This window comes from Jatropha curcas, chromosome 9 (genome assembly GCF_041381405.1).
Source record: "Jatropha curcas cultivar XTBG-Jc1 chromosome 9, XTBG_Jcur_1.0, whole genome shotgun sequence".
In the NCBI taxonomy this organism is placed as follows: Eukaryota; Viridiplantae; Streptophyta; class Magnoliopsida; order Malpighiales; family Euphorbiaceae; genus Jatropha; species Jatropha curcas.
In genome coordinates, this window is record NC_143159.1 from 18497267 (window position 1) to 18518222 (window position 20956).

Sequence of the window (20956 nt, forward strand, 5' to 3'; positions counted from 1 at the left end):
TTAATTTGATCTATTTCAATCCAATGCTCAAATTTGACACTACACACAAGCATAATATAAATTCTGACTGTCTATCATAAATTGCACAATATATCAAAACATAGCCTCTATACATGGCAAATTATTAAAATGCCCTTATGGCACTATAATTCACCAGAATCATAATTAATTCATATTAATGCATGATGAGACTCTAAAATGATTTAATGCATGCTGATGGCATGTTTAGAAAATGTGGATGTGACAATGATGGAGCTAGTATGGAATGGAGGAGTTGGAATGAGTTGTGTTTATCAAAAGAGCATGGAGACTTGTCATTTCATAAGCTTCTTGAATTTAATCTGGCTCTCTTGGAGAAGCAGGGATGATGGATGCTTCAAAACCCGCACTCTTTAGTGCAAAAAGTTTTAAAGGATCATTACTTCCATCTCGTGAATTCCTTGAATCGGAGCTTGGGAATAACCCATCTTTTTATGGAAGAGTATTTGGACGTCGAAATTTATTCTCAGCCGTGGTTATCCTATGCAAGTGGGAACTGGTCATTAGATTTCATTTTGGACTAAGCCATGGTTGCCGGACATGGCCCAGCCACGAATTCAGACACCATGCCTGCTTTTTATGGAAGGTATGACTGTTTCGATGTTGATGAGTCCTAATCAATTGCAATGGAATGAACCTTTCATTAAAAATCTCTTCTCAGCACGAGATGCCAAACTCATTCTAAAAATTCCATTAACAGCAGCTGCTCGAAGAGATTCATGGCTTTGAGCTTTTGAAGACCATGGGCAGTATAAGCTTTCTAGCGGCTATAGGGTGGCAATGGATTTAGTTGCACCAACTACTATGGCTAATGGGGATTTCTGGTCTACAATTTGGAGAGCAAAGGTGCCAAAAAAAGGTACAACATCATGTGTGAAGATCTTTTCTTGATGTTTTGCCTTGTTATGCGAATTTGCGAAAGAATATTGATGTTGCTTTAATGTGTCCTGTTTGTGGCGTTGAAGAAGAAACTGCAATTCATGTTATATTTCTATGTGCTTTTACTAAACAAACATAGCTTTTATCTCGGGTTGGGTGGCGCCCATTTCACACGTTGCAAGAATGGCTTGCTGTTGTTCGTCCCTCTAACGCAGTAGGCCTGAACGAAGCCTTTATGCTTTTATGGAGCTTATGGTGGCATAGGAACCAAGTGGTTCGGCACAATAAACATATATTCTCCCCATATTCATCCTTGGCTATGCTCGACAGTAATTGACAGAATGGCAGCAACGAATATTTTGTCCACAGGTACACATGCACAAACTGAATTGACATCTTTGGTCAAATGGTTTCCTCCACTTGTTGGCAAATATAAGTGTAATGTTGATATTCCATTAGACGGTGAACATAATGTATTTAGCATTGGTATTATATTGCGGGATTATTTAGCAAGGTGTATGGCAGGCTGCTCATTTACAAGGCCAGCAATAAATGATCCGAAGTTAGGAGAGGTTATGTGTTTTCGTGAAGCTTTAAGCTGGTTGAAGGTTAATGGCTTCTCTTCGGTAATTATAAAATCAGATTGTCAAGTGTTAATCAATGCATTATAGTCTGATACTTTGGATTTATCTTATTTTGGTTTAGTGATTTTGAATTGTAAAACTCTTTTTGGCTAAGTTAAAGACAAATTTTTTTGCTTTTGTTAAGAAATCTGTGAATCAGGTTGCTCATGCCATTATAAGGGCATTGGTGTCTATGGCTAATTTCTAGTGGAAGGTAATGCTCTCCTTTTTTGGATGACGTAATAGCTTTTGATTCTAATAATATGAGGTAAGAGCTCAGATATTCATTTCCAAAAAAAAAAAAAAAAGCTACAAATCAAAATAAAATTTGTAAAATTTGAAATAAATTATCTAATTTCAGTTTTAAACCAAAACCAACTATTCTAAAACTATCTTAGAAATCGCCTAAAAAGCAGTTCAATTCCGGTTCTACCTTTTTCATAATTTGAACCATAGTCACGCCTAAGTGTATGTACTTCAAAAGGTTTAATTTAAAATGTATATATGTTGATATTGAAAAAGTTATAATAAATTTTAGATAAATGACGATATAAATTGAACTGAAGTGTATGTGCATATGCATACTGCTATTTTATTAATTAACTGTCATATTCACATTAATCTCATATGAAATAATCAGTATTTAATATTAAAAAATAAAAAACGAATATGAATAATGAGTATAATTAACGTGCAAAACACGTTAATAAAAGACTAGTCTATTTATTCCTTAGAATTTGTTTTTACCGTTCCTAGTGGTATCCGTTGTGTTGGGATATCTTATCTGTCTCTCCCGAAAAATGGAAAACAGCGCTCTTAACGAAATTTGAATATCTTAAAATAACATTAGTCATAACTAATTAGAAAATTAGATTTTATTAGTTGATTGCATATAACGTATTAAAATTATTTTTTAACTAAATACATATGAATAATTTTTTTTCGAAAGGGATATATAGATAATTAAACATTTTAAAATTTTAAGTTTTATTTTTTAAAATTTATTTTTAATATTTGATTATATTTTTATTATAATTTAAAATATTTTTTTAGAGAGAGATAAAAGGAAAAAAATATTCTTTTTTAATATTATTTTTTCTTTATGTTCATTTGAATTAACGTTGCTAGTAATTTGCATCGCAATAATATAAATTAATTAATTATATTTATTTTAATGAAAAGAATATTTATATTTTAATATTATACAGATAGAAAAAAATTAAAAGAGCGTGCCAATATATGACACGTCAACGCAGGTGTTGAGCATGTAACCAACATAATCAATGTAGAACAACACAGGTCCTAAAAAAGACCAAGTTAATCCTCAAAGACTGAAGGGCATGGAAATCCCTACACTCAAATATTACCGGTCCACGCGACAAAAAGACCCAGAAAGAAAGGAAGAGAGCGCTCAAAGGAGGATAGTTAGTTAAGTTAGCTATTCGATACAACGTAGGGACAGATTCTTTTCCTGCTATCTCTGTGCTCTCTGTGTTCAACTCTGTGCTATCTGTGTTCACTCTCTCCCTCTCTCAAGGTGAGGTCACTGAATTTACTCTCTTTTACTCAGGTATGGCTTCTACATTTTAATTTGTATAAATACGGACGAATTTATACAAACATAAGGGATTCTCTGTAGAAAACAATCAAATCATCAATATTTGCGCAAGATTTGAACTTGGTCCTGGAAATAGAGATGGTTGTTTTGAATTAAATGCAAAATATTTATGCATAATTTTGTAATGGGCGTTTTCTTGATAGTACTAAAATTTCTTTCGTGAACTACTTATATGAAGTTTGTAAGTTTTCTTTGGTCGTTTAGATTATCTAACACATATTTTAGATTTGTAAATTTAGATTTTATTTGGGGATAAGTTTGAAATATATTATACAGCAGCTGTAATTTCTTCTAAACTATCAAAAATTTGATTGGATAAAATTTTCGTCCTATTTTGCAAGTGTATATTTTGATTTTTATACGATTTTGAACTAAAATTTCAAATTTCTTAATCAAAGGCAATCTGAAGTTTTGCAAAATGCATTTGTGACAATCTGGACACTTTGGAAGAAAAAATGATTGTAAATGCATCATGGAAGATCACTGCAAGGTCTTAATTTTTATTCCAAATCCAAAAGGAATCCCAGATTTAGGAGATTGTATCTATTTGTCTTCATTTCTATTGGTGCGATAAAGAAATTGATTATCTTCCTTTCCTACCCTTCATTACTTCTCCTAAAACCATATATCAATGTCCCCAACTCATTTGAACAGTGGTCTCTGATGGGGTCTTCACTAATACTCAGAAGGTGTTGACTAGCTACAGTGTATATGTGCAATAGTCCTGTATTGAATCTTATTCCACCTGTGATAAGTATAAAATGTTTAATCTCAGGCATACTTTATCTCAACCCGTAGTAAAGCAGAGGAGCTGTTGTAGATTTGGTGTACCTGTATAAAACTAAATATACATTCTAGCATTTGGAGATAATTCTTGTGTGGGGATGAGGAAGAAAACAGAGCATTCATTCAATATTAATTTAAACATACTGCGGAAAATATAACCCCAGAAGGGCATGTGGAGGGAAAGCATTCATGTAGATCCTAAAAATTTGGCAATTATAACTTTTTTCGGAGTTAATAGGAACACAGGACGCTAGGAAGATCAGCACAGAATCAGGAACTTGCCTGTATTTTTAATTGCCAATGTAGTTGGTCCCAATTAATTGCTGTAATATTTTGCTAAGTTGATGTAAATATGTTAGATTTTATCTAATTTATAAAAGTTAGATTCTAAGTGAGTGTAATAGGCTTAACATGGTATTTATTATCAGCCTGTAAATAATTCTTATAAAATAATATGAATCATGAAAATCTTCTCTATCGTTATTTTTCCTTTTTATTTAATAAAATTGTGAAGCTTATTTCAGCTATTTCCTTTTCCATCTTTTATATCCTAAGCTTCTTTTTTATTTTTTATTTTTTTAATTTTTTCCTTTACTAACTTCTGGCTGCAGTACAGGGATGCTAGGAAGACCACTGACTTCTCCTCTGTTAACATTTGATTCCAAGACATGTTTGAGCTTTTTAACTGTAAGTACTGTTATATATCTCATTCCTAAAGCATTACTGGAAGCAAGGACATAGAATCCTTGCTAGAGTTTAGAATGAAAGCATTACAGGGAAAAAAAATGACAAATTCAAAATATGGATCATTTTGTTACCGGAAACTCATTGCATGGTATGAATTAGGCTCATTTAATTATTTCCAGGGAGGGATATTCACCAAATTCATTCCCTAAATGGGGTTCAGGCTTTGAAATGATGTTCTTGTAATGTGATGGATTAGTTTCTTAAGGAAATCTAATTAATGTACTTGCTTATGTTATTTGGGTCATTTCTTGATGCTTTTTTGTCTTGCTAATTGTTCCTAGAATGTAAGCTAAAGTGTAAACTTTTGATGCTAAAGGGCATCCCTAGTGCATGAGGCTCATTGCTTTGTGAGGGTTGTCTATTGTATGTGTTGTACCGATATTTTTGCAGCGAGGTTATGTCCACAACTCAAACCTATGACTGATTGGTCCCTAAGGAATAACCTTGCCATTGTGCCGGTATAAACTTGCAAAGAGATTAAGATTCTAATAAACTTTAACATTGCATGTAAAGAGATTAACATTTCAAGTGGTAAGTCAAAGAAACAAAGATCGGTGATATTAAATAAGATGCTGTGCTTCTGTCACACCGAGTGCATTTTGCAGTTTTCCCACATCTGCCTTTGTGTCTTTCCAAATTGCTTGCACTGCATGACAAGTTGTCTTGGTCAAGTTGTTGAATTTTTATTAGCTTTTACTGTCCTTGAGCATTGGAAGCATTAAAATTCACCTTATCCGCCTGTTTCGGTGGAAGGGCTATCAAAGTTCCAATAAATTATTGAGTCCAATAATTTTGAAATTTTAACTTCTCATTGCAGCCCAATCTTGCCCCTAGTGTTGCTCATTCGAATGTGAAATATTCTGGTGCTTTTTCATCAAGTGTAATCACCTATACCTCTCATTTTTCTCCTAAGAAGTGGATATTACGTTCTACTGCACAAATTGACAATTTAACTTTGAGTGATGAAGAGAAGAAGACATGGGAAGCATGCAGAGAAGCCCTATCTGCATTCGAGTTCAGTGTTGAGGAGAAAGACAAGATGCTTGGAAAAGCATTTGGTCACGTGCATTCGCCTTACTGGGGAGAAGAAAGAAAAAAAGAAGTCCCAAAATTTGAAATTGTAAGTGAAATATTAGATTATCTGAGAAGTCTTGGTCTTTCTGATGATGATCTCTACAAATTGGTCAAAAAATTTCCTGAAGTTCTCGGTTGTAGCCTTGAACACGAATTGAGGAATAATGTGAAGATACTTGAGAAGGATTGGGGGATAAAAGGAAAATCATTACGAAATCTTATGCTTCGAAATCCAAAAGTTTTAGGTTACAACATTGATTGCAAGGGAGATTGTATGGCGCAATGCACACGGTGTTGGGTTCGGTTTTAGCAGAATGTCAATAATTTTTTCATATACTGAAGGGAGACTAATGCAATATCGTTTCCTCCTACATCTTTTCTGCATATACTGTGTATATATGTTTGAATATGCACATCTTCATTTAAAATTAACACATGATTATTTTCAGTATTAATGTCATTAATTATGTTTGTCAAAGCCCACTTGTGACCTGGAGATCATGAGTTCGAGTCACAGAATACAGAATCAGTCAGGGGATGCTTACTGCATTAGGATGCCCTTTTTAATTATATTTGTCAGATTGAAACCGTAAACCTAGTGCTTGAATGACCTCTAACTCATTCTAAGGTAATTTTTTCTGTTTTGAATCTAGCAGTAATATTATTACCACGGATTGGTTTTTGCTCACTGTACTAAGTTAATCTTTTCGGTTCAGTTACAAAAATACCATTATCTACTATGTTGTCTAGTCTCAAGAATTTAATCATAGATATGCTGATGAAATGATGAATTTAAGCATACCTCCTATCTTTTTTCCCTGGTGAAAAAATATTGATACCCTTATTTATGTTAATTTTCATTATTAGATTTGTTGGATGTGTATATAATAGTGGACAAAGGAGGGCGCATGGGAGCTGTTGTGCCATTTAAGTTCAAAATTTTAAAAAATTTTCTTTATAAAAGCGTTTTGGCCTCTCTAATTTTTAAAATTAATTTCTTTTCAGTCATGCTATCTTTAGATTTAAAGACCCTGTTTTAATGAATGTAAGTAAGTCGTCTTTCCCTTGTAATACTAAAAAAGAGAGGGGAAAGGAAACAAAAGATGTTAGTAGTTACTCTCTGCAATTTGATTCATTTATATACAGTAGTAGTTGCCAGCAAAAAACAAAAAGTGAGGGTTCTTAAAAGCATGCATGTTGATTTGAATGTGCGGGTAATTAGTGGATTGAAGCACACGTAATGTTATTTTCATAAAACATGAAAAGCATGGTTAACTAAATGTGCGGGTAGCCTTCAAATTCCAATCATTATGTAATTACTAACAAAATACTTACCGAAACCGAATTAATGGCTCCATTTATAAGCCGAATAAATAAAATTAAGAATTTTTAAAAAAATATTTTGATTTTATTCTTTTTTTCTAATATATGGTTAAAAATACTCTTGTTTCAATAAAAATCCTTTCATTGGTCTAAATAAATTTTGAAAAAGAAAGGAAAAAGTTTAACAGAAAGGGTCAGCAGAAAATTTTTTTTTTTTCTCATTGGTAATAAGGGTTTGATTCTTGGAATTAACGTTGAGATCGTTTAACAGAAATCACAATTCACAGGCTTTTACTTTGAAATGTTGTTTAGCTACTCACTTTTAGAGTTAAATCATTAAACATACCTCAAACTTTGCGAGTAGTTTTAATTATATCCTAAATCTAACTTTCTTTTTCCTATTCACAGGCTTTTACTTTGAAATGTTGTTTAGCTACTCACTTTTAGAGTTAAATCATTAAACATACCTCAAACTTTGCGAGTAGTTTTAATTATATCCTAAATCTAACTTTCTTTTTCCTAGCATACTGAACTTCAATTTAGTTATAATAGCACTTAATTTCAAATTGTATCCAATTTCATGAATAAAAATATTATTTTCGTTAGATCTACACTCTCCCTTATAATCAGGTTAACTAAAAATTCACTTTTTAAAAATGCCCTAACTAATATTGTTTAGGAATTTAAATTCATAAAAAGCCAAGTAACATAATAAATTTTAGTTCGTTATAAGCATAAACTATTAGTTTAGGTTTTTGTTTTGCTATTTTTTAAGCGTGGAATTTTGTTTATACTCAGATTAAATCTCTTATAAAAATAGATTTTATTCATTATGGCGTCATTTTATTTTTAGGGAATAATTACTTGTTGTCAATATTAGATAAATAAATAAAAGTATTTTATTTTTAAGATGAATAGATTATTTTTTATTTTAATATTTATATTTATTTATTTATAAGCTATGGTTGAGAAGGAGCCTAATTTAGGGGAAAAGGTTAAACTGAGTCCCACAAAAATAATATTTTATTTAGTAAATGGAGTACAATTTAAAATTAAAGTGTTATTATAACTAAAATTAAAGTTCAGGGTACTAAGAAAAAAAAAATTAAATTTACGGTATAATTAAACTATCAATGAAGTTTGGGGTATTTTTAATAATTTAGCCCATTTTTAGGGATGCACTTCTGTTTGAGGGAGCCTTTATTACCCTTGCATGACGAATATACACTATTAAGCAATATCCTAAGTAATAATAATTATAGTCATAACCATAACCATTAGTCCGTACATATCCTTTATTAAAGTCAGAAAGAAAAGAAGCTTTCTGTGGGCATTAAAAGCTGTTATGAAACCCATATATAGGACTCATTTCCATTGACATCAATTTTCATGAGATGAGAAACACTATATATGCCACGATAAAGTTAAATTTTAAAAAAAAATGATATTCTTTAAGTAGATTTAAATTGTAATCTAAAAACTGTGAAAGAGGTGAAGCTAAAATACTAAATTTAAAGGCCAAAGTCTGCATAAAAAGTTTTAGAAGGCTGTTTCCAGATTGAAAAAATATACAAAATTTAAGGATAATTGTAGAATTTTCAAAAGCATTGGTTCCACCCGTAAATTAAAGCTAATTGATATATTTGACTTATCATTAATAAATCATTTCATATTAATCCTTAAAGAGTTGCTCTAATGGGTAAGTTACATTTAAGTTCACATCTCTTTATAAGATAGAGGGCTTGATCTATGAAAAACACTTATGTGAGAGGTAGACATTGACATAAATCAAATTAGTCTCGTACCTAAAAATAGTAAAGGAAACCTAAAAAAAAACAAACCGTTTCATATCAGACTGCTGCTGCTATTTACTTTTGTATGTTGTGTTATTTATTGTATGTATTTTACTTAACTTTTCAAGATCGGATAGGGTTTATTGGAAAAAGCCTAATGGAGTGGGTGTAGTAAACTAGCTAGTTGAATTATTTTTCCTGAAAATAATTTTTTTATTTCTATTTAATTTTTAAATAAAAATTTTCTTTGCTGATAAAAAAAAAAAGAAGAAAAAGTAAACTATATTGTAAAAAATGCACAGATAATTCAATATATATATATATATATATATATATACACACACACACCACTAAGGGCTAAAGTTTTGAAAGAGAAACAAAACAAATAGGGAAGTTTGTTAGATAAAACACAGTTACTTATGATACATAGGCATGTAGAAGACAACTTCATACTTGATGAGCACCCTTTATAAGGCATACCCTTTGAGGCTCTTACATTACCAAATCCTCTCCTTCTCTAATTTTTGAGCTAAGAAATCCTGAAATGGCCAACATCAAAACAACATTTGTCTTGGCAATACTCTGTGTCATCTTAATTCACGAGGTAAGTGTTTTTAAGGGTTATATATACACATTCTCCCTTTTCACTGATTTCTAGATTTTAATTAATTTTGTTCTGGTTCTTGATTTCTATATCTTTTTGTAGTTAGTAATCAAAAATTTTTTTGTTTTGTTGATAATTTTCAGCTCAAGATCAATGCAGAAGATGAAAAAATAGGTATTAACTTTATCCATCAAAGTGGATTATTAAAATAATACTTTTTATTTCTAATATTGTTTAATTATTTTGGGGACTATTATGTTGATCAGTATTTGTGTGAATACACACGTGAGATAGATTAACAGCATGTCTAACGTTTCAAACAAGTAATTGATTGAATAATTGGAAGAAGGGAAGGAGTTCTATAAAAAAATTTTAGGGTTCAATGAAAAGTCGATTTTTATCTTTTGAATCATGATATGAAATTAGTAAAATCAATAAGTAGAGTACAAATTCTTAAAATGATACTACAAAATGCTAAACCAAGTATTATGTAAAAAATATATTTTATCAACTCTTTATTCGAGTTGGGCGGTTCAAGACCTTTTGAAATTTAAATTGGGATTAGAATTGATTTTTATCTGTATTTTGATCTTGCTTTAGCAAATTCCAAGCTTGACAATAATCCTCTGGTTGTCTTCCTGACTTTAGTTGGATCCTTTTATTTATTTTCTCTAATTTCTCTCTTTTTTAAAAATAAAAATAATTCGAGATTGTTGGTTTAGCCCTGTCAATCAATTCGATATAAAATCTAAACTTTTAGGCCAATATTTTTTTATGAACTGAACTGACATCGAAATTTTTAATTTACTAACATGTTAATTAATTAATTTTTGGCAATCAATTGAGCAAGTAAACATGATTACAATGATCTTCCAAAAAAAAAGCAGAATTACAATAATTAACTAATTAAATAAATATGATGTTGAATTCAGATTGCGGATCCAAGTGTAATTATAGGTGCAGCAAGGCATCAAGGCACAAGATGTGCATCAGGGCATGCAATACATGCTGCGAGAGGTGCAATTGTGTCCCGCCCGGAACTGCCGGCAACGAAGATGTCTGCCCTTGTTATGCCAACATGACCACCCATGGAGGCAGGCATAAATGCCCTTAATTTTACCTATACTAAATAATTTAATAAGACCCATAAAACTACTAGAAGCATTATAGTTGTATGTATGGTTTGAGTTTTATTTACATGATAGTGAAGTACCAATTGAAAATCTTATAATTAAAGAGATCATTTATGTTTCTATTCAACAATTCAAGAAATTTTGATAAAATTCAAATTTATGTACTCAAAAAATATCTAATAAATTCTTACTGGGTTACTAAAGACCGAATATATGTACGCGCACGCGCACGCGCACACACATACGTAAACATCAAATCTATGCATATATAACAGAGTTAAGCAAAATGATTCACATAACAAATTAATATCAAGTGCGGTAATCAAATTGATGATATCTAATTTTATGGTAAAGGTGAGACTATTTAGTAGCATATGCTTTCAATTAGTGCTGCTGAAAAAAGGCTGGCAGATTTTGTATGCTATAGGAATTCATTCTTCAGCATGTGTTTAAAAAATAAAACAAAGCGTTATTTGAAATCAAGCCGAACGCAACTCAATTTGAACAATCCTATTTTCAATATTTATTAATTGCATATATTAAATTATTAACTATGCCGTAAATTTTATATCCAAAATCAGTTCCAAATTGAATACAGTACTTTAATATAAAGAAAGGAACAAACTAAAAAGAAGTACATATACATAGGGCTTTATGCTTTGCTTTGATCTTATTCTCTTACAAGTAATTAGCACATTAAAATAGATAAATTAAAAGACATAATATATGAACTTTCAAGGGCACTTAGGCTTATTTCCATGGGTTCTGAGGCTTGCATAACATGGACATGCTTGCTTGTTCCCATAGGTACCTGGAGGAACACAATGGCACCTCGCACAACAAGTTGAGCATGCTCTGTGACACACATTCTTTCTCGATGACTCTCTGCATCTCCTCGAGCACGCATAGCCGCAATCTGAGCCACAATCACCAAAGAAATGAAAATTCTTAGATGATATACAAACATTTTATACTTTGTGATAAATGGAATCTGAGCATTCCGTCTACTCCACTTAAACTGAATACATCGACTTTTTATAAAAGAAAAACTGAACCAAATCAAAGCAAATTTTCAACTTTTTCGAGAAAATGGAAATCAAAAATCGATTTTTTTTTTTTTTTAAAAAGACAAACCGAAATAAACCAATTGGAATGAACTTACTAATTTTCTTATGATGATATTGATGATGATGCTTCTTGTCAATTGCAGCTACATTAATTCCTTCATCAATCTACAAACAGAATGTAAGATAACGTAATAACACACCTAACTAAAGTTTAAAAATAATAAAAGGGAATAAACCCAATTTCAAAATCTTAAATTGAAACAAAAGAGACTCACATTGGCTGGAGAATTTGGAGCATTATTAACAAATGAATGCCCCAAGAAGGCCTGCAAAATGAAGTACAATAAAGTACAAATCGCATTTAGAATTTTACACTACTTTAAACAATGTTACTGCATAATCATTTTAGCTGCAAAAATGTACCTCAAGGAGCAGAATCGCAATAACAAAAATCAAAGGTAGCTTCATCTTCTTGGCTATGTAGATATGATAAAATGATAAGGTTGATGCAGAAGAGATTTTGGTTTGAGACGTCAGTGATAGCAAAATGTGGCTTTATATAGACTTTAAAGAGCTACCCTTTATTTTACTTTTATATTTAATGATTCACATGCAAAGATTGTGAGTAAATATCACAGATTTTAAGTTGAGTGCCAGAGAGAAAAATTATTTGGTGTCTTTTTGGAGGTTTCTTCTTCATACTTTATTAGGTTCTTTAATTGGTATTGTGTGAGCATATACAGCTGTTTGATGCTTTGAGTCATGGGTGTATGGACAAGGAGAGAAAGAGACATAGGAAGAATATGGTCCCTAATCAATTGAGGTCAAATCTCTTATACATGTTTGTGTAGCTGTGCTCTGCAACACTTTTTTTAACTGCTTTTAGCGTTTTAATTGTTATTTTTTTAATATTAAGTAACATAACGTTTGAACTAACTTTTTAAAAGTTAATATCGTTTTATGAAAGACTATATAAAAACCTAACTGCTACTAAAATAGATAAACGCTACTAAAACAATTAATATCTACCAAAACAACTAATTTTACTGAACATGTTCTGTAAATTGAAAAGGTGTGCTAAATTGTTAAATGGAAGTTTTCCATTTTATTAACTATTTCTTTGGGAATTTTTCATTGGTACAGTGATTTATCTATAAATGAGTGAATTTTCACATGTGGTTTAACCATAAAATTCATTTTAAAAAAAAAACTTATTTGCAACTAAAATTCATTAATTTTAGTACTTGTACTCCTTTTAAGTTTAAAATTAACTTGGAAATTCTATCAAATTTCTTAGCATTTAGTACACAATTAAAATTGTGAAAGTCCAAATGAATTTTGATTTATACTCAACTCAAAAACATGAATCTGTAAATAAATTTCATAAATTCATACTCAACTCAAAAACGTGAATCTGTGAATAAATTTCATAAGTTCATATAAAATTTCTGAAGATAATTCTTAATTTTGCAGATGTTCATGGAAATGCATTCTTGGACTAAAAAAAAAGGATCAATACATACTTTAAATTAGTCAGACAATACACTTGTTGTCATAAATAATAAAAAGTTGGTAGTCTTTGAAAGAGTAATGACCCATCCCTATCTAGCAAAAGATGATTAGGGATTTTATAAAGTAATGGATTATTATTTCTTGGATTTTAATGGTTGGTTGACATTGCTAGGTTGGCTCTCATTCATTATGTTTTTGGACTCTCTCTCTCTCTCTCTCTCTCTTTATTTCATTATGCATATGTTGTGTTATTTTATTCAGTTTAATGTACAAGGAAAGGCAATGAAATCAAAGACAGGAAATTTCAAGAAGAGTCCTTCTAAATTGACACATAATGCTCTAGAAGGGCACTTCCTGATTGGCATACTTTTCTGTTTTGCTTTTTCATATATGCAAAAATTTAATATGCGGAAGACAAGTTATCTGGTCATTTGATACCAAATGCATAAATATATCCATGTATTTTATAGAAAAAAAAAATTCATGATATTTTAAACTGTACGAGTGATTTATTAATCTTTAAAATTATAAATTTTGTTAACACTGTATCTATTTATATATTAATAATAATATTTATTTAGTGATTTTGGCAGTTATGTGCAAGATATTCACATTTTTAGTGTCTTTAGAACAATAATTTTTTTCAATTATCTAATAAGTATTTATTAATTTTAAAAGTTTAATTATTCAATAAAATAATTTTTACGGATTAAACTATTTAATTGCTATAATTTATATATTAAAGTGTTCAATAGGTCAAAGTAAACATTAACGGTGCCATAAAATTTTTTACATAAAATCCAGGAGTGAATTTATGCATTGCCCAATCATTTGACTAATAAACTGAGCAGCAGTTGTGTATCTCGACCAATGATGTGTAAGATTATAATGTTTCAATGTAATAGTAAAAAATTGGCTCCTTAACTAAAATCTGTCGATATGGGCAAATATTGCACCCTAAGCAAATCCTGGGGGTAGCATGGATAATAATCCGTAAAATAAATTCAAACTAATTAAATCGGATATTAGTTCTAATAGAAATTTTTATGTTTATCTCTTAATGGGTGTGTGTTTCTCGTTTATTGTGTTTTCTACTTTTCCATTGAATCATTTTTATGTTTGTCTTTTATCTCCGTTTTATTAGTTGGAGACTTTAGAGTAAGCTTTTTTTACTAATGAAGCAAAATAGTATGGGTAAAATTGCAAAAACTATCTTTTATCATCCATTGTGATGAAATATCGATTTTAATCGGGAAGATTAATCCGATAGGGAGAGGAAGGTTTGAGCGATAGCGAGAGGTATGTAAGTGACTCGACCAACCCTTGAACCTAGCCTTCTCTAATAGGGAGGGGAGATCGACCCTACTTATATCAGACTTAACTCTATTATCTATGAGCGGGACTGAAGCTGCAGACTGACTGAACTGGAATTGTAAATATGTCTTCCTTCCAATAGTTTCGCTATAGCGACTACGTACCTCGATTGATGAGGCCTAAGGCAATCTATTGTTGTGCTTTGCTTGCCAGTTCGTTTTGCGTATCAGTTCCTTTATTCTGTCATGATTATCTCAAATAGAAGATTTTGATTTCTCTTATTATACTCTATAAATTTTCTTAAAGAAAAATCCATTTATTTTTTCAGACATACCCAATGCCACCAAGTGAAAGAAAGATTGATTGTGATGAATTGAATTTCAATGATAAAAGGAATCCAATCCAATATATGCTTAATAGCTATATTAGTAAAGATGCACCTCTAGGATCTAAAGGCAAATAAACTGAGAGAGATTATGGACCAAAGGCAAATAAACAAATGACTGAGGAGCTATTTCTATTCATAGGTATTAAAATGGTCATGAATCGCAAACACAATTCGCTTAACACACGAATGGATCATTTATGACAAATATAAATTTGTCATGTCATAGATTAGACATACGAGTTAAACCAATAACTCGTTTATTTTTATGTAAAAAAGATAATTTTTATTTAAATATAAATACCTAATTAAAATCATATTTAAACTTTATTGTTATATTAATTTTTTGTTATTTGAGTTACGCATCTTGGAGAATCTATGTATTTTATATATAAAATTTATTTTAAAATATGATTTAAATTAAATAACTTAAAAATATCTTAAACAGGTTAAATGAATCGCATACAGATCGACACAACCCAATTAACCTACTTATGGCAAGTTACACGTTTCGTGTTCCCATTACCTATTTAATTTTTGTATCGTGTTTGTATTGACCCTAATCGCGTTGTGCAACATGTTAGTCGAATATGTTTCGAACTCAACGTGCCAATGGATACACCTAAGACAAAGTATAAGACAAAACTTTGGAAAGAAATGTCCAAAAAGCAACTAAATAGAAAAGCAAAGTAAATAAATAAATAAATAAATAAATAAATAAATACCCTGAGAAACCTAAATGTCTAATAGATTATTAAGCTGCAAATAAAAAAATATAGTTTTGTTTGCATATGCTACTTAACAAATGGTAAACATGAACCCAAGAAAACCCATTTATACCACCAAAATCTATAATCTAAGCAAATAAATTGGCTTCTACCCCATAGCATATTTCTGGGTCCATGATCTAGCTGTAGTCTCATACTTGGCTCTATCTGTCTTATAGACATGAGCAATCTCAGGCACTAAAGGATCATCTGGGTTTGGATCTGTCAGCAGAGAACATATTGACAATAAAACCTGCAAAAGTAAATTTACATAAAAAATTAAGCAAAATAGTGCTATTGATCAAATAATTCACTACTCAAGTGTCTGAATTGTATTAAAAAGGTTAGGAGATTCAAGTTTTGACACTCTATTCTTAAAAATTTTCTAATTTATAGAAAAGCATCACAATATTTAAGTATCTGTTTGGGATTATTGGACTGTTATGGCAAATTGCATTCTAAAGCTTATCAAACCATGGTTTGAGAAAGACTAGCTTAGATTTTTCCCAAGTCCTTCGATACCTAAAAACAATTTTAGAGATGCATGAAAAAAAATCAAAACAAAAATCTGATATAGCTGCTCCATGCTTAATCCGAAACAGAGGCTAACAGTAGCATCCTAACTTGTATTGCAACATCTGACCTATAACTGCAATATTCAGTGGACGAAAATATAGTGGCATTATGCTAACAGTTCAATAATCAAGAGTCTGTATCGTATCTTAAGAGGTTAGAGACTGAAATTTCGGCACCATTTCCTTCAAAAATATTCTAAGGCAACACCTTATTAATGTTTAATAGTTAAGGTAGCACCCTACCTCAAATTGCAACAACAATAATGCTGATAACCAAAGAATAAACTAGCAATATTATATACGATATGAGGTAATTAAAGAAGCAAAATATGTACCTTTGAAACTGTAAGTGCAGGACTCCATTGTTCCTTGAGAATGTCAAGGCATATGCTCCCATTGCTATTGATGTTTGGGTGATAAACTTTTGTCTTGAAAGAAACCTAGTCAAAACATTTCATTTGATCATAAATACGTCATTATTTGATTGATGACCAAATAAATGAATTTGACAAACAACAACTTAGTCCAACAAATAAATTTAGTGAAACCAGTTACCAAACTATTGATTTTCATTGTCTTTCAGCAAACGCTCCCCAATTCCAACCGGTGGGATAAATTACACGTGTGGTCACTGGTTTCTCAAGTTTAATTAAGACAATCAAATTTTGAAAAATCATTCAAAGAAAGTGACAAGAAAAACACTCCATCTAGTATCCATTGACTTCATTAATGCTAAAGTTTAATTTCTATTAGTGATCTACTGAAACTTTTAGCGATCACAAACTGAATTAAATGAAAAACCAGTGACCAATAAAAGCACATACGTTACAATTAGAAATCCTTTCCAATGCTGTATTGATTATTGGCACCAAAATATTGCTTTTTCACCAGAGAAGACAATAAATTGGTTAAAAATCCTTCCAGAACAATAGCTTACTTAGGGAAACTACCAAACATACACGCAGGGTTTGAACTACTCATAGGTTCAGGGGCCGCTCCTCAAAATACAATATTTCTCTCTTAAATTTTATTTATATTTTAAAAAAACATAAATATTAGCCCCAGTATTTAAAATTTAGCTCTATTTCTAAATTCTTGTTCCGAACTGTATATATGTGTCTATGTCTAACTAAACATTTCATAATAGAGGTTAAACTTTGACAGAAAGCAATATGTTCACATAATAATCACAGAACTTATTTGAATGGCAATACTGTTAGATTCATAATCTTAAACAGAAAGAATACTAAAAATTAAGAATTAAATATGTATGCGTCTGTGTTTTTACCTTGGGTGGCTTGAATGGGTAATCAGGAGGAAAGTGTATAGATATCAAGAATACACCTCCAGCATATGGGCTGTCTGTTGGACCCATTATAGTTGCTTGCCAATGGAACATGTCATCACCCGCAGGACCTAAAACAAATATATGTAAATTCAGAATCATATATTACTAAAGCAATTTAAAATAAAAAGGGATAATAATAGCTTCTTATAACTAATTAATCAATATCAATTGTATGGTAAAGTAAACAAAAACCTGCACTGCAGGATGCTGGAGCGTCCTTCTGCAAGTCCTTCAATTCCTTGTTAATTCGCTTTGAAGCCATCCCAAAACTCTTAACTTCAAAATATCAACTGTAAAAGAAAATCAATCACAAAATTACGAAGATCATATGCAAAGATTAAGTGGAAAGGGGAGGACTACTCAGCTCAAGCACGTTTTAAAAGTAATTAAATTGTGAGAATGACTTAAACCCAATAATTATAAAAAAGAAAAAACAAATCCTACCCACAAATTAAATCAATCATGCCCACTACTAAAAGATTTATTCTAACGCAAAATCTCAAAAGAAAAAAAAAAAAAAAAATTGTGGTGAAAAATCTCAAAAACCCTAACTTGGCAAATAGAAAGGTTTAACAAAACAAAGACCTTCTTTCAAGATAGATAATCAACCATAATTATCGAAGTATATACTGATAATCAACCATAATGATCGAAGTATATACTGAAATTCCAACTCAAAAATCATACGAAAACCTAATCAGCCGCCAATAGATCAATCAGAGCACTACTCCACTTCTAATCTCAAAAAGAATTCAGAAAAAGAGGAATTCTATAAAGTATAACTTAAATCTCAAAAAGAATTAAAGATCACCGGTATAGGGGGTTTGGTACACGAAGAAGAAATAAAAGGACTGTTATCGCGATTGAAATCGTCAATCAAAGGCCAAGCTCTATCTTCCTTATATACATGTTGTCTTCCATGCCATGCACGCATCTAAAATATTTTTTTTTTCTTTTTCTTTCTCTTTTATTTTTATTTTTATGTCTTTAAATTTTTTCCATCAGAAAGTTCTAGATGTGTCACACCTTCGTGTAAGGCCCACATCGGAATTTTTTTTTTCCGAAGAAACCTTACGTTTGCACAATTTTGCCTTACAAAATTGTGTTTTGGCTCTATTTGTCCACTAACTCTCGCTCAAACAATCTAAAAGCCTCCCTGATATTAGCTTATGATTCGCCTGAATTATAAATTGAAATTATGTTTGAGAAAGAGAGGAAAGAAAATAAAGGAGAAAGTAAAATAAAAGAGGAAAATAATGAAAATTTGTTTGAATTATTATTCTCCCTTATTTTTCACTTTATGTTTGGATTCGAAGAAAAATGGAACAGAGGAAAGAAAATGTCATTGTTACTAATTTACAGTTTTATCATTACTAATTATTCAATAATATTTTAAGTAACATTTATGATTTCAAAAAATGAAAAAATATCATTCGTTCCTTTTTTAATAATTATTTAAAATTTTTTTTATAATAGTTATCCGGTCAACTTTAATCCTATTAGGATCATAGATTATAGATCTTAATTTTTCACGTGAGAAGAGCATAATAGTAGTTGTTTGGGGAATGAGAAAAGAAGAGAAAGGGACAGAAAATAGAAGAATAGAGAATGGAGAGAGCGAGAATAGAAAATTGAAGGATAGTTTATTCATTCATTAATTGATTAATCTATATCTCAATACAAGACTATATATATGCACGCTAAACACTAATATGAGTTTAGTACTTGATTAATTAATTACTTCTCAATTGTACTTGCAACTAATATATCCTAAATAGTCTTGACAATACCCCTCCCTTTGAGTTACAGCTTGTCCTCAAGCTGAAAATGAGCGTTAACAACTGCATTAGATTCAAGTGGCAGCATGTGAAAATAAGAAAAACGGAACTTGACAACATTTGGACAATCTTAACTTGTATCTGCTGTATCCATTTCGTGCTTAAGACTATAAAATATCTAGTAGCACATCCAACTAAGAAAAGAAGATGAGAGACAATCTTATATAGAATGAGCAAATCGATCCTAATTATACTCAGGATTCCACCAATTCTAGTGATAAAATTGCTTCTATACCCATCATCTTCACTCAATGATAATAGCACAGAAGTTATAGGTTGAATAGCATCTCTCCCTGAGTATATATACACAGAAATTTAGCCAAGCTCTTGCGGTCTCTATAGAACAACCTCATGCTTTAACAGGTCACTTCCTTCAGTTTTTATGAATTCACTAATCAAGAAATCCAACAAAGCATGATCAATGTCTTCCCCATTAGATGCAGCAACATCTAACTTCAAGAAGAGCCTATCTGTTGTTTGGCCAAACAAGCTAATCATGGTTACTACATACTTCTGATGTGATGCTGGAACTATAGCATGCCGCCGAACACGCCATATTACTCCATCAGCTGGAATGAGTCCTTTCCCCATCACAAATTCCAGAATTTCTACCAAAATACCCGTTGAATAAGCCTTTGAATTATCCTTCAGTATATGTTTAGCAATAGAAGGATAAGAAACAATTAGAAAAGACTTAAGTCCAAAAGTCAATCTAAAAATCCCACCATAAGTGAGATAAAGTTCATATAAGGATATGAAGAATGCCTTGCTCCTAATGGCACTAATTTTGCCACTGGAATCTTTGGATAATCTTCACCGGCATCAACAAATTTGAACAAAAATTCCAAAATCTCATTTGGAACCCCCAATTTTGACAAGCCCTTCCTCAATACAGATAGAAAACCAGGTTCCTGTACAATGAATTCTCCAGAAGCAATCCTAGAAGACAATTTGGCACGTCGTTTCTCTTTAGAATCCTCTCTACACTCTTAAACCCATCCTCCAGTGACGCAGGCTCTCTCCCATTCGAAGAAGGACGTGAAATAAGAACATGTTAAATAATCTTTAATACAGCCTAGATCTATTGTTCATAGAATTTGTTTGACAGGAATATACAATAATCGAAAGCATACCTTAATCTATAACAGCAGATCTATCTTATGGATTATCTCGTTGCGGCAATTTGATTCTCATCGTAACAGCAGATCTATGTTTCTTCCTCTGGCCTTTTGTTCGTAAGTTTTCTCTCAATGGTCAGAGAATCATCAACCGTTACAGGAGTTTCTTTTCACACTCTCTCAAACAAGCTATCACCGTATGTGTTTGAGGCAGCCATCACACTCTCTGTTTTGTTTTCTTTTCTGTGTTAATCCTAAGCTGCTGATTCCTTTTTGCTTTATAAGGCAGAGGAAGGGTATTAAAACCCTAACTAGCCCTTATTTATTAAGCCCAATAACCATCATCTTGGGCCACCTTAATTAGAACCAGCCCTTTAATCACATGGGCCACTCAGATTATTAAAATAATCTAA

At 31.2% G+C, this 20956-nt stretch overlaps 4 protein-coding genes across 9 annotated transcripts; 2 read left to right on the forward strand and 2 right to left on the reverse strand.

Moving 5' to 3' along the window:
* Window positions 1–2838: 2838 nt before the first annotated feature.
* On the forward strand, window positions 2839–6244 carry LOC105631964 (Mitochondrial transcription termination factor family protein). 4 transcript variants are annotated; one of them, XM_020678616.3, is made up of 3 exons: window positions 2839–3111; window positions 4557–4632; window positions 5510–6244. In XM_020678616.3, exons 2-3 carry the CDS (start codon window positions 4564–4566, stop codon window positions 6074–6076), a joined length of 636 nt encoding a protein of 211 aa, XP_020534275.1. In that variant the 5' UTR covers window positions 2839–3111; window positions 4557–4563; the 3' UTR covers window positions 6077–6244. The 4 variants fall into 4 exon arrangements, with proteins under 4 accessions (XP_020534275.1, XP_020534304.1, XP_012069636.1 ...); XM_020678645.3 differs by having other exon boundaries at window positions 4562–4632; XM_012214246.4 differs by having other exon boundaries at window positions 2839–3078; window positions 4562–4632.
* A 3001-nt stretch (window positions 6245–9245) lies between these two features.
* LOC105631882 (cypmaclein) lies at window positions 9246–10749 on the forward strand. The gene is made up of 3 exons (XM_012214127.3): window positions 9246–9486; window positions 9630–9660; window positions 10419–10749. The coding sequence occupies exons 1-3, from the start codon at window positions 9427–9429 to the stop codon at window positions 10598–10600; spliced, it is 273 nt and encodes a 90-aa protein (XP_012069517.1). The 5' UTR covers window positions 9246–9426; the 3' UTR covers window positions 10601–10749.
* A 409-nt stretch (window positions 10750–11158) lies between these two features.
* On the reverse strand, window positions 11159–12300 carry LOC105631791 (Gibberellin-regulated family protein). The gene is made up of 4 exons (XM_037637647.2): window positions 12110–12300; window positions 11962–12012; window positions 11782–11851; window positions 11159–11535 (listed from the first exon to the last, which is right to left on the reverse strand). The coding sequence occupies exons 1-4, from the start codon at window positions 12152–12154 to the stop codon at window positions 11354–11356; spliced, it is 348 nt and encodes a 115-aa protein (XP_037493575.1). The 5' UTR covers window positions 12155–12300; the 3' UTR covers window positions 11159–11353.
* Window positions 12301–15587: 3287 nt separating this feature from the next.
* LOC105631647 (ubiquitin-conjugating enzyme E2-17 kDa) lies at window positions 15588–18554 on the reverse strand. 3 transcript variants are annotated; one of them, XM_012213857.4, is made up of 5 exons: window positions 18399–18554; window positions 17780–17877; window positions 17528–17655; window positions 16575–16679; window positions 15588–15917 (listed from the first exon to the last, which is right to left on the reverse strand). In XM_012213857.4, the coding sequence occupies exons 2-5, from the start codon at window positions 17847–17849 to the stop codon at window positions 15774–15776; spliced, it is 447 nt and encodes a 148-aa protein (XP_012069247.1). In that variant the 5' UTR covers window positions 17850–17877; window positions 18399–18554; the 3' UTR covers window positions 15588–15773. The 3 variants fall into 3 exon arrangements, with proteins under 3 accessions (XP_012069247.1, XP_012069308.1, XP_089582576.1); XM_012213918.4 differs by having other exon boundaries at window positions 18173–18516; XM_089726450.1 differs by having other exon boundaries at window positions 18419–18442.
* Window positions 18555–20956: the final 2402 nt, after the last annotated feature.